General features: G+C 33.0%; 1 protein-coding gene across 3 annotated transcripts; it reads right to left on the bottom strand.

Annotated features, from left to right (window-relative positions):
- Nucleotides 1–2,859: 2,859 nt before the first annotated feature.
- LOC109806435 (Aldolase-type TIM barrel family protein) lies at nt 2,860–10,987 on the bottom strand. Of its 3 annotated transcripts, none has more exons than XM_083075003.1 (10): nt 10,768–10,987; nt 10,552–10,657; nt 10,311–10,449; nt 9,371–9,479; nt 9,154–9,290; nt 7,224–7,360; nt 5,659–5,753; nt 4,674–4,801; nt 3,482–3,544; nt 2,860–3,300 (listed from the first exon to the last, which is right to left on the bottom strand). In XM_083075003.1, the coding sequence occupies exons 1-10, from the start codon at nt 10,810–10,812 to the stop codon at nt 3,234–3,236; spliced, it is 1,026 nt and encodes a 341-aa protein (XP_082931129.1). In that variant the 5' UTR covers nt 10,813–10,987; the 3' UTR covers nt 2,860–3,233. The 3 variants fall into 3 exon arrangements, with proteins under 3 accessions (XP_082931129.1, XP_082931128.1, XP_020224424.1); XM_083075002.1 differs by having other exon boundaries at nt 5,659–5,765; nt 10,768–10,971; XM_020368835.3 differs by lacking the exon at nt 3,482–3,544 and having other exon boundaries at nt 5,659–5,765; nt 10,768–10,930.
- Between the last annotated feature and the right edge of the window lie 7,285 nt (nt 10,988–18,272).

Below are 18,272 nucleotides of genomic sequence, written 5' to 3'. Positions count from 1 at the left end.
GATTGGAACAACTTAAGATTAATTAAATGATTTATGACAAAATTAGTTCATGAAGTTCACAATAAGAAAAATGAGTTGACAACCAAAAAAAAGAATTTCAAATTTTCTTTTGTTTGTCAATGTTATGGCTTTACATATTCAATATTTTTCAAAGATGAGGATAACTTTTTGTACCATGAGTGGAAAATTTTTCATCACCACTTGAAATTTAATTTTTTTAGAGTAATGTTTTAAATGTGTTCTAGTGAGAGAACCTATTAGGGAAATAACCTAGAAGTGCCTCAAATTCAAAGCACTTAAGAATGTAACTTACTTAAGTTTGTCCTAGAGCCGAGATTTTAAATCTAAGCGCATGTCTTTATGATTTCTCAAGAATCTGGGGATTCTTTAGAAATCATCATTATAAGGAGGATTGTATTTCAAAAATCAATCATGGTTACTAATGATTTGATTTTGTATCAAATATGGCTAGATTCGCAACATATATAATCTTCAACTAAGTTGGATCAACTCTCTTTAAGGAGAGACATATATATGGTGGATTATCTGGTTACAACCTACTTAGTCAAAAAACTAAGAGGATATATATCCCTGGTCAATGAAGTATCGAACTAAAGTGTAACCTTCTTTGGTAAGTTATGACAGGCCATACCAGTCGAGCCTGAGTCCTTTCTTGAGGTTAATACCGAGAAAGTGGGGCCTACGTTTTTTCTTGGCTAAATACCGAGAAAGTATACTTACCCTCCAATTTCGAGTGTGTAAAGGCAAAGAGACTTATGAGTCGCCTTAAGTTCTTTCTTGATTAAATACCAATAGAGTACACTTTGCCCTCCAATCATGGAATGGTTCCAAACAATAGAAATCTTTCTTCTATTTTTTTTCCATCTTTAACTATTTTAATATCATGACCCTCAGTAGCATTAACCAAAACGACTTTAGTTTCATCTTCAGATGGAGCAACATCAAAACTATTCATCGTCACAAGATTACTAGTAGATTTGTTTGATGGATTTGGTGGAGTTTCCATATGCAAAAGAAAGAAAACAACTCAACATTATGAATAACAACATATTACTAACAAAGTAATAGCTGAAAACTTTGTTAAAAGAAAATAGAAAAGTTAAATAACTAAAATTAATCTATGTACTTCTTATTATACACATAAACAAATATGTTAAGTAAATATAATTTATAACTTCAATAAAAAAAATTAACGACAAGATTAATATAAAATTACACTTTCAAAAAGCTATATCACAATTTAATACTTTCAAATATGTAGATGAATGAGTTACACATTTCGAATCAAAGTCACAATTGATACTAATTTCTTTTGCTAGATAAAAAATTATCAAAGTGGGAATAGAGAAATAGAACAACAATATTGTTGCATTAGGTAAAGAACAAGTATTATCACATTAAAGGTTTGATTTTAACTACTAGTTAAGAAAGTGTGTACCCTTATTAGTGTGAGTTCAAATGAAATCAGATCATGATTTACAATGTCCTTAACTAACAATTCCTTAACAAGTGAGACAATTACATACAAACACACTTGTTTCTTGAAAGTTCCTAGCAAATTAAACTACCATTGTTCTTCAAATAATACAACACAATTGATTCATACATTCTCTAGTTTTATTCCATTACCTTTGCTGAAGTTGGATTAGAAAACTTTCCCAAAATAAAACAAAACATTTTTTATCAACGGATAAAATAAAACATGTGAGAATAGTTGGGAACCTTTAAATCTAACAATTAGCAGGCTCAATGTGGTATTATATGAAGTTATGATTGACAAGTTTTCCAACAACAACGATGCGAGGCAAAGATGCAAGCGATGATGTGAGGTGGAGATGCAAGAAGCGATGCGAGGTGGAGATGCAAGTCACAATGTGAGGAGACATGAGTGAGAACAATGCAAGGTGAGACATGAGACAAACGATAAAGGTGATACAAGGATATAATAAGCGACGATAAAAGAAGGTGAGACATGAGACAGACAACGAATGACAACATAATGAATGGGTAAAGACACAAAATTGCAAAAAGAAAAATAAGATTAGATAGAATCTCAATCATAATATCATAATACAACTAAAAGATTCACTTTCTTCGATATAATATCATAATACAATTACAAAGTTTAAAAGATAAAAAGCATGAAAATCAACTAATCCACCTCCTTCATTGAAAATAAAAGGAGAGAATACGAAAATTACTATATTCATGAACATATCCTAAGCCTAAAAAATTAAAAATATTTAATCTTAAACGTTAGAAAACACATTTCATGTCCATATTTATTCATGTATGGTTAAAATTAATTGATCCCATTATAACTAAAAGAAAAAAGAAAGAGCTCAACCTTTAAATTTAACTAAGATTAAAATTACAAATTTAAAATGCTTTAACGGTTTAAAAAACATATAATTCATCCAAATTTTAACTTACAAAAAAATTACCAATCTAACCATTTCAACCATTCATTAAAAAGAAATTTTTTTTAATTATTAAAAAACTAGTATTTTAACATATACAATGTACATACTACATATTTATTATATATAACTAAAATTTATAATAAAGTATATATAAAAATAAATGTTTAAATATATAAATCATATTTAAAATTTATATAAATAGATATTTTTAGATATATAAATTATATTTTAAATTTATGATAAATAATTTATATTGTAATATAACTTTATTTTTATTTATTGATAATTTATTTTAAAATTATTAAAATTTAATTCATAAATAATTATAATAAATAAAAATCAAATTAGATAAGAAATTAGAGAGAGAAAAAAATACTTAAAAATCCTCTAACAAAAAAACAAGAATCCTTAAAAATACTAACACAACATAAAAATTCATATTTAATATATATGGAGGTGATCTAAAGTTGAATATAGAACTAGTCAATCATATTTTTTTTCATATTTTACCTAGAAAAAATCATCTACAATAAATATTACATTTCCATGAATAAAAAATTACAAGTCATGAATAAAGTCTACACCATCTAAATCCATACTTGTAAGAAATAGCTCTCCGTTATCTTCATCGATGACAAAAATGTGACTTGAGTTAGAATTCAATAATATTCAATTGTTGATCTATGTCTGTGTAAGGTTTTTGCTATGTGCCTTACTAAGCTCGGAGCTTCCCAAATCTTAAAGCAGGGAATCCATGTCCTCTCTCTGAAATTTATGCTCTAAAAGGCATCATCTATATGCATCAAATAAACCTTGTTTTACTAACTGATAGTATTCTTTCTGTCCATAGAGTTCCCTGAAACATCAAAAATATATATTAAAAACCAACAAGATATGGATATATATTAAAACCAAGATATGAAGATGGTTACAAGCTTCAACATGATTAACTTCTATTATCTAAGGGGAAAAAAAAAAAGACGAGAAAAGTAATTTATTTATAAATAAAAAAAAAACTAAAAATAAGTATTTATTACAGTGTTCTTTCTTTCTTGGCTGACATTATTTTTGTATCACCACTGTGGAGAGAGTGCCACCAGCTGACAGTATAGAATTATTTCTTTTTAGGAGCGCGGATGCAATGGATATTGTGCGAACCAGTAATTTACTTATGTTAAAAAAAATAATAATAAATAAATAAATAAATAAATAAAGACATCATTCACAATCGAGCAGAATTGGACCCAGCTGACCAAGCCATATCAAACTCGAGCTCAGGTTCCTCATCAGTGAAGTAAAGAAATTCAATTTTTTAAGACACCATGTGAAAATTGAGACAACGGAGAAACAAACATCAATTCAGATTTATTCAAATATGTCATTGAAAAATGCATTGTTAGAACTTTACTTACTACCACACAGACAGGGTTGCTTACAGATCCAACCTGACCTATAGTCCCCATTCCCAACACTATAGAATGGACTTTCCCTTACATGTGAGGGATGGGTTAACTTTAGTAGATCCTTAAGTACAAGGGAATAAATATATATAATTGTAGAATTATTAGTAATTGTGCAACATGGCACAGCAAACATTATGAATATAATCCCAAATTATTTCCCTTAAAACAAATAGAACATAATAACTGGTAGATAAAAAGGCCAAACGGTAAACTTCATACAAAACCACATCCAGTAGTAGCAATAGGATTCATCTGCATCCTTAGTAAAGGAAGAAAATTTCAAAGATAAAAAATGAACACATGAATCAGCAGATGTTTTCATTGATAAGATGCTTTTTTTTTTTAAGCTAATCAACTATCTACAGGATAAAACCCAACAGAATAATGCCAGACAGAATAAAGCCTAATAGTATTGTGAAAGTTACACTGTATAAACTTTTATACTATTCAATTTTGATGCACCACATGACTGTAACTGTTGTGTGATGAGTAGGGGCTTTTGAAGAGAAAATGGCAGTGGAAGGATCTATAAGGCCCCGTCCTCTGAGGATAATACGTCTAGTTTGTAAATTTTACATTGAACACTATATGTCATCTATATGATGTATTTGAAGTAAATTTTCATTGTCTCTGAATCTTACAATTCGATAAAAATTATGATTCATGATTCAAAAATTAGCTTGGCAAGTCACAATTCAAATCTTGATTGCAAGAGTGAAGGCAAGTGATAAGAGAGAGAGAAAAAAAAAAAAAAAAAAAAACTTACGCTAGATCAGCCATTGACTCTGATTTGTTCACAGCCTTCCCTTCAGGCAGTTCTAGGCAAGAATAATGCATTATCATTTCCTTTATTGTCTGTTTGGTGCTTTTCAAATCATTATCCCACAAGATGCACTGATATCAAAAGTAGAAAACAGTAACATTAGTAATTAGTTCCATGAGTCCCAGATATCCAGAAGCCCAATGACCTCCACCAATACAAGTATTGGAAATAGAATCTGGATTTAGAAACTGCATTTTCATATGATTGTCACTCATCTCAAGGTAAAAAAAATAAAAATAAAAGGTCGTAAAATGTATAGTAATAAACAACAACTAAAAAAATTATGGCATGTTTGGTTGAAGAAAACATTTTCTATTTTCTAAAAATAGCTTTCATTTTCAAATTTATAAGATTTAGAAAACATTTATTTTGAGAAATTTTTTTCTATTTTCAAAAAATGAAAAAACTAAAGATATGTTTGGTTTAACTATTAGAAAAACATGAAATGTTTTTTATTATATATTTACAAACAATTTTTAATAATTAAAATGTATTTATATTGATGTGTTAATTTTATATACACATATATTAATATATATAATTTATCGACCTATATTTATTAATTAATAAGTGATAGAAAATACATAGAAGACCTTTATATGTTTATGCACTTAAAACCCATTTTACATGTTTAGCAATAAAAAAGAATCATAATAAAGCAACATGTTTAAACAGTCAAGAGACGATGGAATGATGAGATTCAAAAGGAAAGAAAGAAACTGTTTTATAATTATGGTTTATGCACAACATTTTCATTTTGTCGGTAAATACAAAAAACAACTTTTCTTTCTTTCAATTTTGGCCTTTATTTTAGAAATGCTTCCTAGAAAATATTTTCTAAAATCTAAACAAGCACATTTTTACCACTATTTTTCATTTTCACTCAAAATGAAAATGGAAAATGGATATATACCAAGCAGCCCCTCACCTTCCTAATATATTCTCTTTTCACAGCTTCGTAAGGAACTTTGCCTTCAGGTGAAAATATTGAAGCATTCCAGAGTGCCCCTCTGGCAACCATCACTGATGAGGCACCTTATGTCAAACCAGTGTCAATTAGATATTAAATATGAAAAATGAATAGCTACTTAGCTAGTCTATCATGACAAGGGGGAAAAGTACAAATGTTATTGGCTTATTGCATATTTGGTACAAAAGCAATCATCAAGATCAAAAATAAATTCCCAACATGATAAAAACCAATAACTTTCCTCTTATATGACAATCAGTTCAAATGCTTAGCCTAACTCTCTTAGAATCTGATTTCTATGTAAATGGTAAGTTATTTTGTGGGCCTGAGACATCCACCAAGCAGCCTCATATACCCTAGTAAGCTACATCAAATAGTTGACAACCCCCCCACTTCCATTCCTCCTCTAAGAATTCAGGATTTCTTATACACAATGGCACAAGGATGATCAGAAAGTTCTACAAATATTAGTTCAATTCCTTTATGGTTACTTCTGTAGCCTTTGTTCTTTAGAAGCTTCTACAGGCTGCCTTATTGGGAATTTTTATTTCCCACAAATGAGGTCAATGATCCATCTCCACATTATGAAATTTCTTCCCCTAATTTCTAGTCAATGTTTTGTCACATGAAGCTCTCTCCGAGAGGGGTAAGTTCAAGTTACAAGAAATGGTAATGCAATGATAATAAGGATGAATTTGAGGGGGAAACAATATCAGCAGAGGAAAAAACATCTTTTTTTAGTTGATTAGGATTATTTTAGATAATTAAGATTACATTATCTTCATTTAAATTTTGAATTTTTTTTTAAGTTTTTGTCTAGATATGATTTTGCATAACAAAATCTTTGTAAGTTCTACTTTTGATTTTTATTAGGATAATTGTTGGTAATTCTTAGTTATGATCTTATAAATTCAGATCCTTTTCTTATTTGTGGCCAAAAGGCAGACTTGGATTGGTGGAAGGAAGAAACTATCTATGAAAAATCTGTATTAGTCTAGGAGGGGCTCTGGCATGGACGAGTTTGCTTCTAACTTTCACTATAGGTAGTAAGAAGGAATCTCTCATGTCTAAGGTCTAAAGCCAAAGCCAATGACTCAATCCTACACGAAGGTTCATAATAAACTATTACCAATAGTATGATGTTGACACTTGATCCAAGGCAACAGTTGGGAAGGCATAGCTTAGGAGCACACTCAATCATTTGTGCAGAATCGAAGGGAATATTAAGGCCTTAGGATTAGGATACAAGGAGTATGCAGTCTATGATCACTGACAGAAATAAATTAGTTAGTTTTAGTTCATCTCCTAAATTTCCAAGAGAAAGAATTGCATCTTTTCAGCTGTTTATTGCAGCTTGTAGAAAACTAATTAACAAAGAAAAGGATTAGCTTCCAACATAAATAAGTACAGACAAGGAAACTCAGGTCTAAAGTTTGTTTCACTGCACACTATCTACAATCTACAATTCTAACAAAACATAACAGAAAAATCAGTTGAAGACTAGGAGAATTCTTTTCAGCTACCTGTAGCAGATTTAATGCGTTCAAAATCATCATACTCAAAAACATCGCCATTTGCTATAACTGGAATAGATAATGCTGACACAACATCAGCGATTTCATTCCACTTAGCAGGATCTCTGGGCCTATCTGGGACTTTTCTGTAAATAGATCAAAAAGGGAAAAAGTGAGCATCTGTTAAGAACTCGGACTGTTTTTAGTGATTGAATAAAATTGAAGAAAGAATTCTCCTTCTCCTCCAAGGGTTTTCCCTTCCCAAAGGATCTATCCTTTCACAAAGCTAAAGCTCAGTTCTCTCAATGGATACAAGATAGAATGAATCTCTTCTTCACCTGCACCCCTTATTTATTTATATCACTGACCCCTTCTAACTAACTAACTAATATCCTAACTGTTTTAACTAACTTCCCCTTCCTTCTCCTAACTCCCAACAACATATTTTAATGCAACAAAGATGAAAGAGTAGTCATATTTGTGATCCAACTCTGTATTGCTTTAGAGGTACGTGTGCTTGTAAACGAATGTGTACATTACTTTTATTTGCTTAACCATCAAATTTTAAAAAATGATAAATAAGCCCTGAGTTGCACATGTGATATCTTTTGTACTCGATATATGTTTCAGGAATCTTGGGCTAGTTTTAGCTAAAAACAGGCTCTTGAGTCTATTAATGAAAAGCAAAAAATATGGAAAGACTAGCAAAAAGAGGGTCAACAAAACGATAAAGCACTAACCCCTATTTATAAAATGTAATACAAAAATATAATACTAAGAATTAGGGTAAGTATAAAATTAAGATAAAATCCAAAAAGTAAAAGTTTCATACGAAGGTAAGATCCCTAACAATAAGCTGACACAATTATCCCCAAGATAGCATAAATTATAAATAAAAAAGTAAAATCATCATAATTTGTTATGATCATTCTCTCCCTTTAAGATTTGTTAGTGATCCATGTTGGGGAAATTTGCAAATGTTACACATAAGACACAAGCCGAATTATTAAAATCTAAAATGTTATTGAGGGTTGTTGGTGATTGCAAAGTACCTACCAAGTTCAAAGGAAATTTTATTGTATTGTTACACGTCCAAATATTTATAGTAGTGAAAATGTTGGACTTTAAAGAAATAACAGAAAAAGGTGGGAGTATTAGAAATGCGAATGTTAAAATGGATTTGTTACCACACAAGAAATAACAGAATATGAATAATTGCAATTGCATATGTGAAGATATTGGCACTGATATAGAAGAAAATATGAAAGAAAATCAATAAAGGTAATTTGGATATGTATAGAAGGTCACAATAAGCACCAATGAGAAGGGTAGATTGCATGGTTTTTAGTCGTGTAAAACGGACCAAGAAGAACATTGAAGGAAGGTTTTAAGAGGAATCACATGATGAATAAGATCTATGAGGATTAACTAAGCCTAATGAAATTGTGTAATCCATGTAGCTGACCTCACTTAGCAGAATAAGGTTTTTGATGTAGTATTCTCTCCCTGTAAGATACTTTGAAGATCCTCCAACAAAAACATGTCTTGATAGTTTGTTATCCATATCCTAATTGTTTGAAAATTTTACCTATCCCAACTGGAATAACATATCATCATGGTACCCTGCTTTGATTAATTTGAAAACAGTTAAAGATGCCTTTGTTGTGCCTTTTATCAAACAATGTATATCATCCCAAACCCAGATAAAAGAGGAAAATTGTGTAACAGTCAGTGCACAACATAAAGCTTGTGCAAATGAGCAAATCTTTATAAGATGGACCGATGATAGAAGATAGATCCTAATGGAAATAATTATCTATATAATCATCCAGTAGGTTGATTGTTATTAGATTGACTCCCTTATGAAAGCAAAACAACCATATTAGTTCACACCAGAGAAAAAAAGGTGCAGGAAAAAGTGACAATATTTGGAGATTACCTTCCATGGACTGCAAGAGCAGAAACACCAGTTTTCTCAATTCTTCTGGCTAATTCCACTGTATCATGTGGTGATTTTAGAAGTCGAATCTTACATGTTACTGGTGTGTTCAAATTCCTCCTTAATGTTGTTAAGATCTGGACTTTAAAAGAGGAAGGATTCAAACACATTTCAGAAAGCACAATCAGAAATGCAACAGGTTATGATCTAGACTTACATCATGAATAAGATCAGGTTTGGACAATAGAGCAGAACCCATCCCACCGCTCACAGAAAATGACTTCGGGCAACCCATGTTAATATCTATTGCAGCAACATCATTACACCTGCAGCCCAAACATATAAACATAGGAAAAGAAAAACAAAACAAACACTTAAACAAATTGCTTGTTCAATGTCAGAAAAGCTACATGGAATGATCCTGCATAGCAACTTTGGTCCACATAAAAAAACATACATACTTCATCATAGAAATCTATAACAACTCCATGGGGATATACTTATAATTGGAAGAGGAAAAGATCTTCCAGCCAATGATGATTATGACTAAGATTGCAGCACTTTTAATCTATATGTAAACAAATTTTCAGTCTTAAATATACTAAGATCAATAAAAAGTCATAAAGAGCCAACAACAATATCGACCAAGCCACATCTCACTGGGCAGGGTTATTTTCTACATGACATAACTGATCCCAACGAGAAACCAACCACATGAAAAATAGTAGGCTTAATTGCAAAATTTGCCTTCAAAATTTCACAATCTCATGAATTTTTTCTCCAAAGATTTTATTATTTTCAGAAATTTGCCCCCAAATAAAAACTGTGGCAGTTTAAAGGAAATATTGTCACAAAATTGTCTTAACTGTGACGAATTAAAAGAAAAGCCACCACAAAATTTTCTTAATTATAGCATTTTTTCTACTGGGGACAAGATTTCCAATATTTAGTAAATTAGGAGACAAAATTTGGAGGGAAAAAACAACCTTTGGAGACAAAATTTGTGAAATTGTGAAACTTCGGAGAAAAAAAGTGTAAGTGGCCCAAAATAATACAGCTGACAAACAATGCACAAGTATTTCATTTAACAAACTAAAAGCTAAAGCATATATCAACTTCAGTGTAAAGAGGGGCACGAGAACACACAATTAACTTACACCAACTGAGCAGCAGCTAGGGCCCTGACAGCATCCGATGTGCCAATTTGAAATACAACCCTATCTTTTTCCTCATCGCAGGTTCTAAACACAACACTTTCTGTCCCCTTCTCCACAAAATCAGTGGATCCAATAAGCTCTAACAAAGAATGAAGAAAACAAGAAAAACCACATAATTTATCTAACATAGGTTGAACTGAATTGAAAGATAGAAGGAAGCAATCAAAGAGAAGTTGTGTACCGTTGATTCGGCGGTAGCACTTGAGCATCTTATGGTCAATGATTTCCTCACCGTAAGTGATATCGGCACCATATTGAGCAGCTAGTAATCTCAATGGGAGAGTGCCCTAGAAAACAAGGTTACAAACAGAAAAGTGGTGACAATGATTCGAGTGCAGCGTCGTTTTGGTTTGGAAGAACACAAAGAGGTGTTTAGAGAGAAGGAAGTTAAACTCACAACGCGAACCATTGGAGCGAGAACGAGTCTGTTGTGGTACTCCATGTTCGTGGGTCGCTGGGTTTGACAAACCCTGACTTTGCTTCCCACCTCTTCCGATAGCGAATGAATGAGAAGACAGTTTTTCTCTTTCTTTTTCTTTTTTCTTTTGTAGGTGAACGGTTAAAGACCGTTGGATTTATCCTAACATGAATCAATGGCCAATTTTTTTTCTCATTTTTTTTTTTGTTTGCTCTCGCGCCATGGAGGATATGCCTTACTTTCCTTTCCCAGAATCCGTCTAGTTTCGTGAATGTGACAGGAACTCCTCGTTGTATTTAAAGTAAAATGGTTGCTTTTTTAAATTATTTAACTGTATTAGACAATAGGGGTGAGCATTAAACCGACACCCGAACCGAACCCGAAAAACCCGATAAAAAATATTGTTTTTGGGTGGGTTCGGGCGGGTCTTATGGGTAAATCGGGTTAAAATTTTGATTTTATACGGGTTATATTGGGCGGGTTCGGTTTTGAATTTTTAAACCCGCCAAAAATCGAACCCAACCGAAAATGAGATAAGTTTAAATTTTTATTACTTTTGTATAACTAAACAACAATGGTCCAAACTTAAAAGTCTTTATTTCAAATATAATATAGTTATCAATTTGTAACTTATTTTTTTCCTTTTTCTCATAACTTAGATATTTATTTTGTCTTCTCCTTCCTCATTCAACTTCTCAACACACTAGTCCATTTTTAGAGTTATCTTTTTGCTTCTTTCTTTGTCTTTCTTTTCCATCTTCTTATCTCCATTTTGAGTACATTTTGTGTGACTGTGATTTCTTATGATTTTGTAATCTAACTTTATATTTCTTTTTCATGTAACAACTATGAATTTTGTTATCTTTTATTTTTGCTTCTTTAGTTTGTAAATGTTTCAACTACGAATCTACTTACACCATCTATTGTCACCTTCATTCTACTTTTATACACTATTTTAAAAATATTTTTTATCGTTTTAAGCTTCATCTTCCTTAAGATAAATTGGCTTACAAAAAAATTCAAACCCGATTATACCCACCCGCTTAAATCCGAATCCGTTTCAATCCAAACCGCCTCAAATCGAAAGCTCAGTTGGTCGGATATGGGTCACATTTTTTCAAAGTCAGTTTACAATGGGTTAGACATTTTTCACCCGAACCCGACCAAACCCACCCGTTGCTCACCCCTATTAGACAATTTCACTAATTTGAATAAAAAAATTATTATAAAAAACTTAATTATTATCTTTGATTAAGATTTTTTTTTTTTTCGTCTCTGAAATATCCACTGCCGATAACAGTGACTAATCTCCTCACTATGTTGGAGGCACCTCAAAAGATAAGATGGCTAGCCCAAAATCTTTGATTAAAATAATACTATAGTAATATATTAATGTATTAGATACATACAACACTGGTTAAATTAATATATCGATATATTTACCCAATATAATACAATAAATATTAAAATAATAATGATTGTTATATTTAAATGACAAAAATGTATTTTAATTAAATTTTTAATATAAATATTGTAAGTTAAAACATTGTGAATTGTCTAGTACAGAAATCTGTTCCGATAAGAAATAAATATGTAAAAAAAATTAAATTAAATTAAATTGATTTTCTTTCTCGTTATTGAAAATATATATATATATATATATATATATATAATGTATCTGTTTTAATTTAAATTGATTTGATTTATAATCAATTGTCTTAGTTAGATTATGTTAAAAGATAATTAATTTTATATTAATAATTGATTATATTACTTAAATATAAACGTATTAATAATATTATATTAGTTTCATTTTTTTTCCTTAAGCTTGGTATTGCAATCATGAGTAATGTATCAAGGACTAAAACTCAAAAGAAATCTACAAGAGTAGATTAGGTTTAAAGAAAAAAAATACTCGAGTTCTTATTCATCTTTGAGTTATTTTTAGTAAATTTTTTTATTTGCATATATTTTTTTATAAATATTTTCTAATTTTTAACTTTATATTTTTGGATCAATTAGTATAAAAATTTATTTTCTTGTGATTTTTTTTAGGATGTAATTAATATTTTAGAGGAGGTGTAACTAGAAAATGAAATTTGTACTTATTGGACTTGAATGACCCATGAGAAAGTGAAAAGAGACAATGGAAGCCTCATGGTGGATGTCCATTTTGTGGACTAAAAGTTCTCATATACTATTTAAACTCCATTAAGTCACATGTATCATACTTAGTTACACTTTTAGTACATTTTCATATAATATACTTTCATTTGCTCTTTTAGATTTAGGATGATGATATCCAGTCACACCATTTGCACCTTGTCATATGACATGTTACTGTAATACCCATTTTATTATTATGGCATTTTCGTAAATTTTCAAAGGTATAGGGGTATTTTTGTAATCTTATTATTGGATGGCATTTTAGTAATTATCGGTGGCATTTTCGTAATTTTATTAAAATTTTTGGGGCATTTTCGGATTTTGGAACGGGCTGTTCCAAAAGCGGAACGGGCCGTTCCAAAAGATAAAAATGTGTGTTCTGTGTTTGTGCAGAACAGGACCGGAACGGGCCGTTCTCCTTTGGAGAACGGGCCGTTCTGCTTGGAGAACGGGGCGTTCCCCTTGCAGAACGGGCCGTTCTGCTTGGAGAACGGGGCGTTCTCCTTGCAGAACGGGCCGTTCCGAAAGGAGAACGGGCCGTTCTGCTGGATTTCGAAACGGGCCGTTCCGGGGCCGTTCCAGTCGAAAATTTTACGTTGTTCTGAAGGGTTCAGAACGGGCGTTCCGTTTTCGGAACGGGCCGTTCTGGTTAGGTGGCGAAAATTTGCTATAAATAGGGGCTAGGGGTTGAAGGAAATTCATAACTTGAAGAGTGAAGTTTTAGAGAGAAAGAAGAGAGAGAAAGGGAGAAAGAGAGAGGAAAGAGGAGAGAGAGAAAGAAGAATCCAGTAGAGGGGGTTCTGCCAAGGGAGAGAAAAGAGGAGGGAGAAGAGGAGATTCTGCCCGAGTTTCAGTTCAGGTTTATACAAGTAAGGGTGGCATTTATAAAATTAATCTAGTATGTTAAGTAAGGGTGGCATTTATAAAATTAATCTAGTATGCTAAGTAAGGGTAGTGCTTATAAAATTAATCTAGTGCGTATGACCATGATAGGAATAGTATAATTTTAATATGCTATTTTATGTGGAGATTTTCATTTCATATAGTATAATTTGGATCAATTGATGGTTGTTTTGGATATTTATATTATTATTATATTGACAAATTGGCATGGTTATGGTTATGTTTAATTATGGAATATGCTGTGTATGTGGTTTGGAAAAGTAAATAGGACTTAAAGGAGTAAGGTTATGGTATGGATTAGATCTCTTGGTGAGATCAGGATATAATCTTTGGAAAAATATGAAATTGGGAATCCCATGGTGAGGATTCCAATGTGGAATTTTTCCAAAGGTTATATGATAAACCACTTCAGATGTTAGGTGGATTCTGAAGTACTCCTTTAAGTATTCTATTTGCTACCGGTATGGGGGCCAGGCCGAGTCATACCGATGGATGAAGTGGCCATGATCACCAGGGTTACGTGACGACGTAATTCCAGCTGTATAATTCCATGAGAGGTCAGGTGTGATTCCTGGATTGCTGATATGTTTCAGCGTGCGTGTCAACACTTGGTGGATGGTGTTGAGGCCAACATTGTGAGGATATGTTGGTGTGAGATCATGGAATAATTATACAGTGGTGTGACTTTGTTTCTGGATGTGGAATATGTATACAAATGGTGTGGATTGTATGCATTGGATTTTAGATTTGATTTATATTTGGCATGGAAATAACTATTTATAAGGTTTATTTCCTTGGTACGGATATATATATATATTATGGATAAATATCTGTTTAATGATATTTTATCATGTACTATGGTTGGTTTTATATGTGCTAACCCTTGCATGTTTTCCATGTGGTTTGGACTGTGATGATCTCACTTTGTGGGGGAGCAGATCAGGTGTGAGGCTTGGGATAACAAGAAGTCTTCTGATAGCTGCTTTGAGTAGTAGCAAGGTTTAGAGCTTGACCAGCACCTAGGGTGTCTATATTATATTATCTTTTAGATTACTGTATAACTTTACTAAGGATGATGACTCTGCTATAGCAGATTATATTATATATTTTGGAAACAATTTATATGTTATTGTATAATTACACTCTAGCGTAGCTGGCTTTTGCTCTATTTTCTTTATTTTATATATTTTATTTTGGTTGGTTATTGATGTGACGGCCTAGGGTGGGTCGTTACAATTTTGGTATCAGAGCTGGTCAAGTCTCTTTAGGGTTTGTGGGAAATGGTCTTGTTGCATTTCCGTTGTGTGGAAATGAAAGGAACTTCATAAGTTTCTTGATCTTGATTAGGAATTTCTTATGAGTTTCGTGTAAACTCATAAAGTTCTTTGACCTTTTTAGGATGGCTGGTAGGGGAAATCATTCTAATCCTTCTTCAGGAGTAGATGAGCAGCAGATTGCTCAGGCTATGGAGTTAATTGCTGCTGCTATTGGACAACAGAATACCTTGTTGGCTCAGATGGAGATTAACCGGGCTGCAGCTGAAGCAGCTAGGACTGAGGTACCTGATGAGTATAGGGGCTTGTCAGAATTCAGAAAAGGGAATCCTCCTCAATTTACAGGTGTTAATGGACCTGAAGTTGCTGATCAATGGATTGAGGAGATGGAGAAAATTTTCATGGTGATGCAATGCCCAGAGGAGAGGAAGCTAAATTATGCTGTTTATATGCTAGTGGGTGAGGCTAGCTTCTGGTGGAAGGGTGCTCAAGCCATGATGGAGGCTAGAGGTGAAGCGGTAAATTGGGATAACTTTAAAAAGGTGTTTCTGGAGAAATATTTTCCAGATAGTGCTAGGTATGCTAAAGAAGCTGAATTTTTGAGACTGCAACAAGGAAATATGTCAGTACAAGAGTATGTGGTCAAGTTTGAACACTTGGCTAGGTATTATTCTCAAGCTATCACTGAAGCCTGGAGATGCAGGAAGTTTAGTGAGGGTTTAAGATTTGAGCTGAAAAAGACTATTGTCCCTATGGGAATTATGGAGTTTCCAGTTTTAGTTGAAAAGGCAAAAACAGTGGAAAGATTTGAAGGAGGAAATAAAATGGAAAAGGGTCCAGAGGGATCATCTGGATTTGGTAGGGGGAAACCTCCTCAAAAGAGACCATTTCAGTTTCAGAAGGGGAATGCTAATAAGAAACCAAAGGGGAATGCTATTACTGGAGCTGTACAGAGTATTAGATGTTATAGATGTGGAGGCCCACATATGATAAGGGATTGTCCTACAAAGAATTATGCTTGTTTTAAATGTGGCAAGGTGGGTCACATGGCTAAAGATTGCAATGTCAAAAATATTCCAGCTAGAGAGAACCAGAAAGTGGATCGGCCTACTGCAGCAGGTCGTGTCTTTGCTTTAACAGGTGCTGAAGCTGAAACGACATCTGAGCTGGTAAAAGGAAAGGGCAAAGCTGATGGTAATGATATTTCTATTTTATTTGATTCTGGTGCTTCACATTCTTTTATTTCTTATGAATGCGTGGCAAGGTTAAATTTGGTTGTGAGTTCCTTGTGTGTGGATCTAGTTGTTTCTACCCCAGCTTCAGGGTCTGTTTTGACTTCTGAGGTTTGTTTGAGATGTCCAGTGGAGGTGGAAGGGCGTTGTTATAAAGTGAATTTGTTTTGTTTACCTCTATCCGATTTGGATGTGATTTTAGGGATGGATTGGCTTTCTGCCAATAGGATTTTGATAGATTGTTCAGAGAAGAAATTAATCTTTCCTACTGATGAACAGGAGAGATTTATTTCTAATAGACAGGTGGATGGGTTGTTGAAAAATGGAGCTCTTGGGTTTATGATCCTATCTTTTATTAGTATAGAGAATGAAAAGTTGTTAAATAGTATTGATGTTGTTAGAGAATTTCCAGAGGTTTTTCCGGATGATGTTCCGGGATTACCACCAAAGCGAGAGTTAGAGTTTAGTATTGATCTTATACCAGGGGCGGGACCAGTGTCCATTTCTCCTTATAGAATGGCACCAGCGGAGTTGTTTGAATTGAAAAAGCAGGTTGAGGAGCTTTTGGAGAAGCAGATGATCAGACCAAGTGTCTCTCCGTGGGGAGCACCAGTGTTATTGGTAAAGAAGAAGGATGGTGGTGTGAGGTTATGTGTGGATTACAGGCAGTTAAATAAATTGACAATCAAGAATAAGTATCCTTTGCCAAGGATAGATGATTTGATGGACCAATTGAGGGGAGCTTCTGTTTTCTCCAAGATTGATTTGAGATCTGGGTATCACCAGATTCGGGTAAAGGAAGAGGACATACCAAAGACTGCTTTCAGGACTCGATATGGCCATTATGAGTATGTTGTCATGCCTTTTGGAGTGACGAATGCTCCAGCTATTTTCATGGATTATATGAACAGGATTTTCAGACCCTTTCTGGATAAGTTTGTGGTGGTGTTCATTGATGATATTCTGGTTTATTCTAAATCTATGGAAGAACATAGAGAACATCTGAGGATAGTTTTGCAGGTATTGAAGGAGAAACAATTATTTGCAAAGTTGTCAAAATGTGAGTTTTGGTTATCTGAAGTTAAGTTCTTGGGTCATGTGATTTCTGCACAAGGAATTGCAGTTGATCCTACTAAGGTGGAAGCAATTTTGAGGTGGGAGCGTCCAAAATCAGTTACTGAAATTAGAGGTTTTGTGGGATTGGCTGGCTATTATAGAAGATTTATAGAAGGATTTTCTAAAATAGTTATGCCTTTGACACAGCTGACCAGGAAGGATCATCCTTTTATATGGACGGAGGAGTGTGAAAGGAGTTTTCAAGAGTTAAAGGAAAAGTTGACTTCGTCTCCAGTGTTGATTCTGCCAGATCCTAATAAATCTTTTGAGGTTTATTGTGATGCATCTCATCAAGGTTTAGGATGTGTTCTTATGCAAGATAGACAGGTTGTGGCCTATGCATCTAGGCAGTTAAAGACTCATGAACGAAATTATCCTACGCATGATCTAGAGTTGGCTGCGGTGGTTTTTGCTTTGAAGATTTGGAGACATTATCTCTATGGAGCAAAGTTTGATGTGTTCAGTGATCATAAGAGTTTGAAATATTTGTTTGATCAGAAAGAGTTAAATATGAGGCAAAGGAGGTGGATTGAGTTTTTGAAAGATTATGACTTTCAATTAATGTACCATCCAGGTAAAGCAAATGTGGTGGCAGATGCTTTGAGTAGAAAATCTCTTCATATGTCTTACATGATGGTTAAAGAGATGGAGTTAGTAGAGAAATTCAGGGATATGAATCTTAATGTTTTGGTTGCCCCAGATTTTATTAGTTGTGGTATGACTACCATTACTAGTGATTTCTTAGAGATGGTGAAACAAAAACAAGTTCAGGATGCGAGTTTGAACAAGGTTA

This window comes from Cajanus cajan, chromosome 5 (assembly GCF_000230855.2).
Source record: "Cajanus cajan strain Asha chromosome 5, NIPB_CcT2T_4, whole genome shotgun sequence".
Lineage (NCBI taxonomy): Eukaryota > Viridiplantae > Streptophyta > Magnoliopsida > Fabales > Fabaceae > Cajanus > Cajanus cajan.
This window is presented reverse-complemented; position numbering and strand designations above follow the sequence as displayed.